General features: G+C 36.9%; 1 protein-coding gene across 2 annotated transcripts in view; it reads right to left on the bottom strand.

Moving 5' to 3' along the window:
- Edil3 (EGF like and discoidin domains 3) overlaps positions 1-14,405 on the bottom strand; it is a 445,087-nt gene that overhangs the window by 332,984 nt on the left and 97,698 nt on the right. For both annotated transcript variants that reach the window (XM_048455865.3, XM_048455864.3), the window contains exon 2: positions 1,172-1,300. In XM_048455865.3, the coding sequence (XP_048311822.1) occupies positions 1,172-1,300 (129 nt within the window). The remainder of the gene's footprint in view (positions 1-1,171; positions 1,301-14,405) is intronic.

Genomic DNA, 14,405 nt, shown 5'->3' with positions numbered 1-14,405 from the left:
TTCTTCCATACCTGTTCCTACATCTCTCCAATACAACTTTCTATCTTTTCCTTTTTGAAGTTGTATAAACCATATACTCCAATCTGTTCTGTCCACATTGTAGTAAGGAAGAGCGGCAGGCTGTGTCCCGCTGCCCAGTTAGCTTAGCCCTGAAATAATTACGCAGAAACTGTATTCATTTAAACATTGCCTGGCCCATTAACTCTAACCTGTTATTGGCTAACTCTTACATCTTGATTAACCCATCTCCATTAATGTGTATTGCCACCTGACTGTAGCTTACCAGCATGAGGCTAACCAGCATCCATCTTGGGCAGGAGAATCATGGCATCTGCCACACTTCCCTTCTTCCCAGAATTCTGTTCTGTCTATTCTGCCTACCTAAGGGCTGTCCTATCAACAGGACAAGGCAGTCTCTTTATTTAACCAATGAAAGCAACAGAAATACAAAAAGACCTCCTACACCACCACATAGCTCAGGATGGGACACCATTCAACAAATGTGGTCAACCTCCTAGGAGCCATTAAAGTATAACCATGTTCTTAATGGGAAGCCATTTGGAAACAATGAAAGTTACTAAATATATGAAATTTTTCACAGAATAAAAAGTGATTTTGGAAAATAATCCGTGACATGGATCAATTTTGACAAAGATAAGTATTTTTTGAAAGGGTTTTGCTGAGGATTGCCTTGGAATGCTATCTTCTTTATATTCCTAAAAAGTGATGTGTGCTCATATTCTGAGAAAAGTAGTGATTTAGGAGATTTTCAAGGTACTAATACTCATTACCAGTTCTTTTAAAAAGTCCTGCTAAATTTAAGTTAACGATTTTACCTAAGTCAACACAAGAATTGTCTCCTTTCTTTGCCCCTAAATATTTTTCATTAATATGAGAGGCATATGGAATTAATTTTGTTAAATTATTATTTGGAGTTTAATTATAGTACTAATCACTAAGCTGGGAACAATGAAGTATTTTAAGAATATCATCAATAAAAATGTAATTATAATACCAAATAAAAACAATAGAATTGACAGTGATAAAGTCTAGGAAGTTCAATACATTCAATACAATCTTACAAAGGCGCTTCAGCCCACAAGAGTCACATCTGTGAGTCATGTGACAAACAATCATGATGATGACAGAGATGCTGAAATCTTGCACTTACCAACCTCCACAACACTAGAGCAGTTGGGATCGGTGAAGCCCTCTGGACATTCACAGGAAAAGGAACCATCAGCCAATCCCGACAGACAGATGCCACCATTTTCACATGGATTGGGGTTGCAAATGTCACCTGGGGAGCAGAAAGTCAGAGTTTGACTTTTCATGTCTATCTTAGAATTAGAATACACCGATTTACTTGGTATACCAGCTCACTGAAGATCAGGGCAAGACTGGTTTTTTTTTCTAATTAGTTCAATACATCTCTTCACAGCCTTATAAGTTTTCCTTTGTAATACTTTGGTTCCTCTCTCTAATGTACTGGGATGTATTTCCCGATACTTAGAATCCACAAATTTCACATGTACTTACATTTTCAACAGGATGTTAATAGTATTGAAGATACCAAAGAACTAAAACATACATTGAATTCAGGCCAATGTACTTTTTGAATTTCTTGAATTGACTGAAGTATTTAAGGTCCAGAGAGAAACTGCTAAAGAGAAGTAAGGTGCACCAAAGCAAAGACATTCAGTACTGTGGCATTATCTCTGTTATTATGTGACAGATGGAATTTGGTATTTTTAAAATGGATAGAGGTGGCTAGAAAAATGGCCACCAGTGTTGAATAGAGAATGGCAATTGGTGAAGTTGTCATCTGAAGTTACTTGTAAGACAGAAAGCATATGTGATAACATTTTGGATGGAGTAATGAGGTTTCCATACAGACTGTTAATATGTCACTTGGCTCTTAATATCTGCACATGATGACCTACTACAGGAAAGAGACATGCCAAGCACAGAGCCCTTTAACTGAAATTTAAAGAAATATAGAGGGACCAGGATATGACTGAAAAATGAAACTATTGCTCATTTTTAACCACTCAAACTAATAACTGGTCAAATTTAAAACTTTGACAGAAAGATATAACCCATCATAAAGTCATTTATGTGCCTTATTATTCACGGAAATAGCTCAGAGAACTCATTTGGAGTATAAATGGGCCTCTCAAGAAATCAAAGGGCATCACGAAATCCTAAGAGGTGTCCCTGAGTAATCTAGCATACCTACGGTAGCACTGCTGATTCAATGTGGAAGAAATGACAGGTAGTCTTCATGTATAAACCCTGGGTAGAGAAGTATGAATTATTATGCAAAGAGGACTTGAGGTAGATTCATCTGAACATTTCAAATGAAACTTTATAAGTTAAGATGATACCTATAATGCGCAAAAAGAGGGGGGAAGAAGGAAGGAAAGGGGGAGGGTGAATAAACAGCATCATTAGCATCATGTAGACCACAGATTTAATCTATTTCATTGCATCACTAATAAAACAAAATGAGCATGAAGGAAGATGCCCCTAGTGTGAACACAGTTTACCACAGGAAGAGTGATGAGCAGTACATCTACCAATTACAAAGAGAATTTAGGATGAACAGTCACCAAAATAATTTTCAGTGTCCATCATAATTTCATTTGTTTTCACCACTATCCCTAACATGATTGTGCCTTCCCCAGGCGGTTTAAGTTGTTGCTGTAAAATCCATAAGGGCAAGGCAAGCTGAAGAGTCTTATTTAAACTGACAAAAACAAAAGTGTCTGGGAGAGAGTTTTAGCAAGAGAGATAGTCTTTGGGCTTGCATTTATATTAATTCAAAAATCAAGAAAAGCTCATTCTGAACTGCTTCTTTTTAGCAGTTAAAGCCCTATGCAGTACACACACACACACACACACACACACACACACACACACACACACACACAGACACACATTGCTCTCCTTCTTTTGTAGCTCATAACACACTACAAGTACTGATGTCGATGGAAAGATAGAATTAGAAATATGTAAAGTTGGCACTTTTGTTCTTTTGATTATCCAGCAATTTGGAGCCCAGCTGTTAGTTGAACTTTACTGTTGCTTGACTTATTGATTTTTTTTTCATTTTGCTTTTCACTTTTCTTAGTCAGGGTTACTACTGTTGTAACAAAATACTATGACTAAAGCAACTTGGGGAGCAAAGGGTTTATACGGTTTATGCTTCCAAAGCACTGTTCATGATCAAAGTCACTCAGGACCGGAACTCAAATAGGGCAGGAAACTAGAGGCAGGAGCTGTTGCAGAGGTCATGGAGAAGAGGAGGGCTGCTTACTGACTTGTTCTTCTTGTTTCCTTATAGAACCCAGGGATGACATCATCGGCAAAGGACTGGGGCTGGACCCTTCCACATCAATCACTAATTAAAAAAATACCCCACAAACTTGGTTACAGCCCAATCTTATGGTGGCATTTCTTCAATCGATACTCCTCCCTCTCTGAAGACACTAGCTTAAGTCAAGTTGTCATAAACCTAGTCAGCACATGCCTACTAATTTCTACTATGGTAAAGCTTGTAAACATTTTTAGTTGAAATATACAACTGCATGTATTTAATGAATATATCATGATAGAGTAACAACTTATTAGAATTATGGTTAATTTATCAAACTTAAATTTACATTTATCAAGCTTATATCTACTATATTAGCAACTTTATAAATATATTTTGATTTAAGTTTTGTGTACTTACACTTTTCCTGTTATTTCCACACATCCTGAATCTAGCCTATGAATTTGAAAATATCAGACAAGTACTCCACTTCTTAGCTACATTCTCAAACATAAGGCCACAACATATTGGTAACTTTTCTTTACTTTGTGTGTTACAAACAACATTAATATTTGCACATCATTTTATGGGATAGAAATGACAAAAATTACTACAGTATACAATTAATCCAAATGGCATTGTAACAAAATAGGTATGGGTTTTGAAGTAAAGCAAGAAATTTGTATGTTGATTTTTATAGTTCACAACAGGATGACCAAGTAGTCTCTTAAGAGAAGGTGCAATGTCTTTGGTTTTAAAGGCAGTATTTTATCTGAAAAAATCTGTTTCATTTTAGATGTCTAGAACATTTCAAATAGCTATTTCTGATAATAAAGCTGGTATTGAATTGGAGGGCTTTCCCTATACCATGAATTACTAAATGTTAGTGAGTCATTAGGACTGAGATAGGATGCAGGGGCAGATGAGAGATCCTTCAGCTCATGAGTAAACATTTCAGCAGATAAAGAAGCATTTTTCTGAAAAAAAAATATAAGAAGTGTTAGACTAAAAGTTAGGTCCCACATTTGTGACAGTTTGCACAAGTTAAATCTACTATGTCAAAATCTGCCGGAGATCCACAAGGTTCCTCAGTATTAAGTGGATAATCTGACCAGAACATAAAATTGTGGCCTTGCATAAAATAAAGACAACTGTAACAACCAAAGGTAGCCACAATGAGCCATAGGGTCGTACTGTGAATGTTTCTGCCACGCACAATTATAATAGCATTCTCATTGTAGTAATGTTTTCCAAGACTCAGATACAAAAAGGAAAGTCAAAAGTGCAACAAGTGTAGCCTTCTAAGGAAAGCCTCTATGGCAGAGCACTTGCCTAGCATTCAGAAAGCCCCTGAAGTCTCTATCTAAAACCAGGAAAAGAAACAGAATGTACAGAATTTTATTAAGAAATAATGACTGCATGCTGGCATTCAACGACCACCACGCTGCTCATTCCTTTATAGTATCCTAAGTAAACATTTTGCCTACAACGACAAACATATGAAGGCAATGCCCATGGAGGATGGGATGATGAAAAACCAAAGCAAACAAATAAATCCCTCATTTTACAATGCATGTCTTAGACCTACGCAAAGAACTAAAGAGACTAAGGACGAAGAAAGCAGAGGTAGAAATAGTCAGGGACAATGAAGTCTTCTGTAACACAGCATGGAGCTCCAGGACAAAATCCAATCTGTCTTTTTGGGACAGGCACAAACAGGCAGTAGTGGTTTTGCCCTGAATTTTGGCTGTATACAAATCTGGCTGAGTTCATAGGGCATCCCACAAGTCTGAATAGGGGTTGTAAGCTTACTACGGATCTGTAAAAACATGCTGTCCCATGAAATTTGATTGGACATTGTCTCTCCATGGGCACAATAGCATTCAATCTCAAAGCTACCCTGCTTTTTCTTCTATTCACCGAAACCATCAACTTACTTTGCTATTTTCTACATTCTGTAGTTATCAAGATGACGGTGTAGGTGTGTGTTGGCAGTCTTAAGAGAAGGTAAGAGTCCTGGGTAAATTCTATGCCTAACTGATGTATTTGTCAAAACTTCTGATTCTCTGCAATTTGAAATAATGTAAGGAAATGCCTACTTGAAGGAAAAAAAAATGAAAGTTAAAACTTAATAAGACCTTGGAGTTCAAATAAATGATTGTTTTCTATTTAGTCATTCTCTAGGTTGATAGGTCTTAAAACTATGATGGCAATCAGCACAAGAAGGCAGCTAGCAATGAAAAACAAGACAATACAGATTGCAATCTCTTCTCTCCACTCTGCTATGGCTCTGCAAGCTGCAATCTGCACAGTATTAATACCTTCATGTTTCCTGGCTGGCTAGCCTCACCTTCTTTAGATTAGGACAGATGTGTTTAATTTTATTCTAACTATGTTTTATAGTTCCATCTGCAGTTTATGGCAGAGTTGGGCAAATTAAGCTGATGTTGGTTTGCCTTTTGGCAATAGAATGAAGCAATTATTTTTCCCAGGAGTAAGAAATCTTTGCAGGCTAAATTTAACTTAGCATTTGCCTGAACTTTCCACCCACTCCAGAGCTCTGAAAGGACTGGAATAGTCAACTTCAGCTTTAGCTTCGTTTTGCTCACTGACCCCTACTTGTTGGCAGTAACTTCACATTGAAAGGGATATACAGAATATCTTATTTTGTCTCATTATCTACACACAAGCCATGAACCTTGAACTTGTCAAGTAACATTTGTAGTTATTTTAACTATCACCTCGTTCTGTTTAAAACAGAGCAGAACAAATAAGCAATGACAAAAAAAGAAACAAAAAATCGGTACATTTTACTGCCATTTTCTGTTTTATTACTATATACAATTATGATATCTTTAATTCATATAAAAAGAATATTCTATTATAATAGTAGAGTGGAAATTGGTATACAAGATCGCTAATTAGTTTAATTGATATTTAAGATCTCAAATAGGTTATATGCTATATTTTCTAGATAAGCTTGGGTCTTTCTTCTGTTTGCATATCAGGGAATTACTGACTCATCCATCATGTATTCGTTTGCCAGAAACCACATTGAGATGCCAAAGTGCAGCAGAGATGAAACATATCATGTTACTGCTCTCTTAGAGTTTATATTATAGAAGAAATGAATAATGAAAGCCTTGCAAATAAGCAAACAATGTGTCACTCACTGTAAAAACAAAGCCAGGAGAAAAATCTCCCTGATATAAAATGCTATAAATAGAAGTGATTATTTAACATTGAGAGTCAAGCAATGTCTTTATCTTAGCTGTGACCAGAGGGTGAGCAATGTCAAAAGGGAAGAAACACCTTTCCTTTTAGAGAGAACAAGTGACTAGCTCTCATGGTAGGCACAGGCGTGATGAGGGCAAGTCTTTCAAGATCAGTGTACATACGACACAGTAATGAATTGACACTAAGTATTTGTTAGAAGAATAAATTTTTATAGAAACATGTGTAATTTAAAAGTTCATATTTAATTCTCCTAATGCAGCAAATAAAATACAGTGTTCTTGATTTAGATATCTTAAGCATCTAAAAATATCCTTATTTTTTACATGTTGTTTTCATATAGTTGTGTATTGATGTTGTTTTATTAGTATATTTACATAGTGTTACTAATGTATTCATGTGTTTGCAGCATAATATAAATAAATTAGACATTTCTTTAGATGAATATGGGAATCCCTGTTTTGTCTTTTCCACTAGATGTGCTAGCAAATATGAGACTATAACCTCAATGTTTATTCTGACCTCTTTCTACTTCTACAAACACACTCATATAAAGTTGTAAAACTAAAACTAAAACACTTATGTGATTCAAGAATTTTATTTCTTGAACATAACTTATTACTTAATCAATTCAGAGTCTCAGCATGGTAATTGTGCAGGATGTTGCAACTCATATTGAAATGTGGGAAAGCAAAACACAGGAAACACTTGAATTCACATCCCACAACCAGGGAAATGTGAACCTGTACATTACTATGCCACCTTCAATTTATTATTCTTACATTGAACATGGCAGCTATAATGCTACTTCATTAAAGAACTGAAAGAAAGCAAAATTTTTGCTTTCAATTGCACAAGTCAGAATTTTGAAACAACCATCAATTGAGTCCATAAAATGATTAGTCAAATCTTGTTCACAAATGAGCAGTAACTCTAGTTAAAATGAAATAAAGCTCACGAGAATTTGTATAGCCAAGCTGACAAAACCTACAAAAAAGTTAGCATTCTTATGATTTATTATATATGAAAACATAGAAAAATGTCTGTTTTTAAACCGACAGTAGGTTTTTAAAGTTGTTATCCCTTAATATATCATGTATATTCTAATTAGTTGAATGCATACAATTCTATTTTAAAACTTTTTCTCACTTAGTAAAAATTATGGTCACTGTATATTTCAACAGTTTATTAAAAAGACATGAACTACCATTCAATAAGGAGGGATGAATATACTAATGGAATTTTTAGGAATTCATATGGAAACTTGCATATTATTGCACAACTTGTGTGCTTGTGTGTGTGTTAAAATATAGTTACCCTGTACGACTGTAATGATAAACAATGATTCTACTAAATGCCAGAGGACAATGAATAAAAACATCAGTTCCACAAATAGGTAGCCTCTTTTAGACTCTTGGACAGTAGGATCTCCAAGCATTCTGCACTATTTCCACTGCTCTAGGTTACTTTCCAAAACCAGTGACTAATCTCACATAGCTGAAGATGCCACAGATTTGCACTATGTAAGACGGAGCCGTCATGAAGGTCCTGATTTGGGAGTTCTGTCTCTATTACTTAGTTGCCATGGTTCTTGAAAATAATATTTTGTTATCAGAAGAAACTTTTAATAATTACTCTTATTCAGATGTAAACCTTGCAAGCTCCAAAGCCTCTGGCCTATTGAGATATGCTCACAAGAACAGCAGCGACAGCAATGTGATAGGAGTAATCAATCACTTTCCGGTTGCACTTAAATGCCCTCTATAAGATGAAGCTCTTACTTGGTACCATTGTTTGTTCAAAAAATTGTGGCTTTACATGACATAATCCCTAAGAGAGAATTCTACTCTTATTCACTAAATGGACATCATATTAAACCGATTCCTAATGGTTTAAAATTATACACACACCTAGATCAATATATCTCCCAAACTTTGTCATAGAAGCTTCTATTTATGGTTGATGGTGATTAATACAAGACTCACAACCTGTCAAGGTGCAAAGAATAAGTGACCACAGAATCACAGAATTCCCAGACCACATCCAGACATTTTATCAAACTTTCTCTTCCCCAAGTTAAGGTTCTTTGCAGAAAAGGTCAGCAAATAGTTCAAGAGTGAGAGGTGGTGGATGATTATAAGCAAATAGTGTCATTTGGGGATGGTAGGGCAGCTGCATGTATCAACTTCCAGCAGCTGTGGCAGTATGGACAAGACCTAAGCAAGTTCAGTTCAGACAGAATTCCATCATGGAGAATGACATGGCAGGAAGGTTTGTCTCTAGTTTAGAAGCTATTGGCATTTGGTAGATGATGGGAGAAAAAGCATCATTTTTCTTTAAGAATGTAGCCCCTGATAAGCTGACTAAACTCTAGTTAAGAGCTACACATCCAAGAAAAAATGAGCAGTACAAAGTGGACTTGATAGATTTAAAAGGGACGAAACATAGAAGGAAAGAAAGAAAGAAGGAAAAGAAAACATATTTTGGTAGCTAGGACAAGGAGATGGATCTGGGAGGAGTTGGGAGAGGTGCAAATTTAATCAAAACACATTCTGAGAAATTCTCAAAGATTCAATACAAAAGAAAACCTTTCAAAAATAGTGTGATTTGATTCTATGCTTTTGTGCTTTAGAAATAATTTATAGACTTCTTGAGGTAGCTCAGCTTCTCAAGATATGCATCAGCAAGCCCAACCTGAGTTCCGTCTCCAGAATCCACATGGTAGAAGGTGAGCACCCACCCAAGATGTTCTCGGGTCTCCTCGTGCTCATCACAGTACATGAAAATAGGTATGCATGCACATTGGTACACATTGACATATACACACAAAACAGACAAACACGCAATTAAAAATAACTTCTGCATAATACTGTATAACATTGGTAATTTAAATAGAAAAATCAATTTTAAGATAGAAAGAAATACTTGAAATATGTAGGAATAATAGGATATGATATATTACCGATAGACATTGAACATCTTTGCTAATAAAGACCATCTGATTCTGTACCTCAGTGACATCATTGTCCAAAATTACTCACAGAAAACCCTGAAAGTACCTATTAGATATATGACCCAAGGAATCCTTACACACAAACACACTTAAAGGATTCTGAGGCTAGGGTTTCATTGCTATCTTAGGACACCTTTTCCTCTGCAAATTGTTTCCAAATACTAATAGGAGAGAGGATTAATTTACCCACAAGAAAATCAATAACTGTTGATTGTTGACTGTTTAAAATTCTATCAATTTTATGAACTTTCAATAAAAGTTTCCTATATAAGTAGACAGAAATATGTCTTAGACTCCAACAAAGAGAATATATTTGATATACTTTGTGTTTTAAAACACCCAGGGAGTCTTTTAACATTGCAGAGGCTAGGACTTTTTTTTAGAACTGTATGATACATTAAAGATGATCTAATCCAGTGGTTCTCAAACTTCGCTGTGTATTGGAATCACAAGGGAGTTTCTCAAATGCTTGATGCTCAGTTCAATTAAGTCAACATCCTGAGCAATGGGATCCAACCTTCAACACTGTCAAATACAAGTGCTACATTGCACTGAAGAAGATAAAGGAAAGACACAAAATAATAGACAGAAAAATAAAAAGAAAGAAGAGAAATGAAAGGCAGAAGAACATATGTTAAGGGGGATAATGGGAAAAGATATTTGAATTCCAAGCTTTCTTTATTAGTGTTCTATGAGTTAGGAAAGAAATATTTTCCAGTAAGTTACAACTGCCAAATTGCAAACAAGGACATATGCTAAGTGATAAATATAGAATAACTATAATTTAATTTTAAGATGTATTGTCTTTGTGTAAATGAAGGAGAGATCCAAACAGTAGACAGATAATTATTATTTTACAATAAAGTAAACTTTTAAAGTATTTTGTTTCTATTTCTAACTATGAATGGATATCCTTGCAGTTATTCAGTTGACAGTTAATGTGACAGTGACTTGTGCCACTGAAAGTACATATTTGGAGGACTAGTATAGAAAATTATCTGCTCTCACAGTCTAAAAGTAGATACAAAATAAGACAAGAGATGGTTTTCTGTGCTATGTAGGACAAAGCATGCCTAAGAAAGGATCAAAACTCAGACATAGAAACTGGGAAGCCTTCAGAGAGCAAATGAACTCTTGATAGAAACCCTGTGGCCAACAGTGTCATACAGATCAGATTAGTTAGTAGTGGCTCAGATATGCTGACTTGATTTACAGGTTTTGCTGACTCTCAATGACCTGTTTAAAGGCAAATAGATTCATATAATGAGAGTTCACTAAGGCCTGTTGGACTGGGACTGAACGAGGACGTGATCCAACCAGATTCTCTGAATGTGGCTGGCCCGGAGCCTTTCTGAAAAGCCATTGACAATGACACTGGGACTTGCTTCCTCTGCATATACTGGATTTTGGCGATCCAGTCTGTTTGGACTCTCACCTTCCCTGGACCTGGAGGGAGGGGGGAGGAACTTGAACTTCCCACAGGGCAGGAAACCCTGACTGCTCTAGGGGATGGAGAGGGAGGAAGAGAGGGAGTGGGGGGAGTGGGAGGGTGTTGGGAGGAGGGGCTGAAATGGAAACTTTTATAATTTAATAAAAAAAAAAAAACGAAATTGATGACCATGAATGCCACCTTGGTGACTAAAAAGACTTGTAACTATGGCACTGGAGAGTCCAAGCAAGACCCCTTTTCTCAATAACTAAATTAATAAGTATATAAATTAATTAACAAGACATATAAATATAGCCATAAATGAATAAGAAGAAAGGTTAAGTGGAATGTTTCGTTGAGACTAATGGTTCCCTGTATGGTCGATGAGTAGCGAACTTTTTGGTTGTAGAGTTTGGACCATCACATGAGACAAGATGTGACTTAATCTGCAATCATTATTCTCAAGACTTTCAGGCTCCAGGAGCACCTGCATGCTTTCACTGTTCTCACCTAAGAAACTAAAGAATCTGCCTTTTTTTTCCAGGATTTTCACAGATGCTTTGCTGCACACTTTCTATTTCATGTTATTGTGATTAAGAACTTCAGATGGGCCAGTATCAGCATTCTACTCTGCCTTCATAGGAGCCCTTTTCTATATCTCTGTTGGCTTCTTTGAAAAAACAATGATCTCTGGTCAAGTTCAAATGGCATAATCCATGTCGTTAGTTTGAGCAAAGTTTCTTGACAATACAATGTCTTCATCAAAGCTATTCATGTTGTTGGAACTCAGAGGGTCTGGGGGTTGAAACTGACTGTACTAATTATACATGTTGGGGACCTGGTAGTGCATTGGTGATGAAAAAAAAAAAAAAACGTCTAGTAGTAGAGACAAGGTTACTGGCAATAATAGCAAAGGATAAACTAGAGGAGTAGGAAGTAAGTAAAACAGAGGATTTTCAAAGACCATGCAGAAGTCCTGTTTACTTGAGGAGTGAGATGATGGGAAGAAGTTTGGGCTGGATGTCATGTCCTTGTATGAGCTGTGGCACATTCTGAAAGAATTCCCACCTGGTGTTTTCATGAAGTGGGCTGCTAAAAATGTAATGAATCAGACGTTTGAGAAAAGAAAAAGTTAATATTTACCTGCAGGGCTAAGAGAACAATTTCTTGGAAAAACAGGAGTAAAAATGAGAAAAGGGAAGGAAGAATTTCCCTGCACGGATGGACAAGAACTGGTTACAGCGTGGACGTGCCACATATGTGGTTGGAGGTGAGCAGCTGAAGTGTGCATACACCGCAATGAGGGCTGGGCTTGTGTCTTGAAAACAGGGGTAGGCAAGGCTCACAGAACTCAGGGTGAACCTCAGACTGAGGCATATTTATTGAAAAAAATAAAGAAATACTGTCAAAGGGTATAGTTTTAAATTATATATCTAACAATTATGTAAACATCACAAGCTACTGAATTTTTCTCTCAGAAAATGTTGCAGTTCCTTCCTGTGACCGGAGAGGACAACTCAGAAGTTAGACAGGTAGACTTTGGCTTCTGTATAAATAATGCAGCACACCATGAAGATATAACTCAGCCCATCGATCCTTTCACACACACAAACCCATACTGATTTTATGAAAACAAGAGCTCTGAACAGATAAAATCCAGTGTTATCTTCAACATTCGCATCCCTATACCTTCTTTTTCAAACATTAGATCATGAATCCTGCCTTTCCTAACTGGATTTGCCTACACACAATTTGAAAATAATCCTTAAGGGAAAACAGCTCTTACTCCCACAAATTAGACTGATAATTTGTCAGGCACAATCAGTCCACAAGAGAAATGGGACATTTTGTTCGGCACTCCATGTAGCAGGAAAATTACCAAAGCAGAAATTAGACAGTCTTATCTTGTCTTATTTAGAATCCTGTTTCAAAATTTATAATTTTAAAGCAGCATTAGAATGACTTAATATCAATTACAGCAGATCAAAGCTGAAGGGGTACCTTGTAGTGCTTCAAGTGTGTCTGCAGCCACTTATTACGAAGATGTTTAAAATATCAGTCTTTCGTGGCAGAACACTGTAAGCTACAACCATAAACCCAGGAGTAAGCCCTCACCTGCCTGCCAATCAGAATGACACACACACTGCAAAACTGCAAACTAGTCCTCTTTCAATAATATATTGGCCAAGAGGCATCTAGCCAATTTATATGCTGAAAATCCTCATGAAAAAGTCATATGTATATTGTGGTAAAATTTTGTAAGTAAGGAAAGAGGTCATATTCATCTTTAACACAGTATGTTTGCATGAAGACACTTTATAAATAGATGAACTATACTCTATTCTGATATGGGCTAAAAATGTCAGAGTTCAGTCTTTCTAGCCACTGTTATTCATCCTAGGGAACAAGAAAGTAAAGGGAATTCTCTGTAGTTGTGCCTACTGCTATGGAAGGGTAATGATCTCGGTAAGCGTCTAACTAGTGTGGGCTCTCTTATGCTGATGTAAGGCCTCAATGAACAATCTGCTGCTTAATACAAGGGAGTCCCTAAGGGGAAGAAGCACCTGAGCAATTAATTCAGCAGAGGGTAGAATCTGCTGAGTTCTGAGATCTCCTTGGCTGTAATGAGTGCCCAGGCATTCCTGCTAACACCCCCATTTGCATCTTCATAGGGAACAACCTATTGTAAGGAGGGCAGCAGAGCCCTTTCTTCAGGAGTGCCTGATGTCTTAATGGAAGTCCATTTAGAATATTAGTGCTTTTACCCTAAGTGTATTTAAGAGAGTCTGAGGGAGCGGGGTTTGGTATTCTTCCGGCCTTCCAAATAGCAATGTAATGGTTTGCTGAAAGGAAGCCATTAGGCACAGAAATGGACAGCTTCTGAGCCTGAATGCAGCCAAAAGCCCATGTCCTCCTTCATCTCAGTAGCCCCATGCCAGGGTTTACAGGTTGCTAATCTCAGCGCCTACCTGTCCTCACTTCTGTGATAAATAAGAGGTCTCGGCCCGTCCTGACAGGAGGGAGAGTTTTGTACACGCGACAACCAAAACTGCCAACTTAGTGTCTATTTTTCTCTGCAGTAGGTGAGGCTCTGTCCTTGTTTGTCTTTTATTTTCTCAGTGTTGGAATCATTTTGAAGCCATTTTGCCAGCAACTTCCCAAAAAGGGGTGGTGCATTCAAGTTAAAATCCCCGGTGGTATAGGCCTTCAAATTCCCAAACCCTGTGGAAAGCGAATGTCCCAAGTTCTGTCCCAAGATTTTTTGCAACAGTAGTGTCTTGGCATATGACCAGTACTGGGGGAAAAGTGTCTTAGGATCCAGAAGGGCTTGTGCAGAACTACCCCTCCCTCCCTCTCGTCACCACTGTGATTAAGCTAAGAAAACTCAAGCTAAGAAAATTGTTTCAAGAATG

The sequence above is a fragment of the Myodes glareolus genome, chromosome 15 (genome assembly GCF_982192425.1).
Source record: "Myodes glareolus chromosome 15, mMyoGla1.1, whole genome shotgun sequence".
NCBI classification, from domain to species: domain Eukaryota; kingdom Metazoa; phylum Chordata; class Mammalia; order Rodentia; family Cricetidae; genus Myodes; species Myodes glareolus.
The sequence above is the reverse complement of the archived record's forward strand: the minus strand, read 5'-3'. Positions and strand labels throughout refer to the sequence as shown.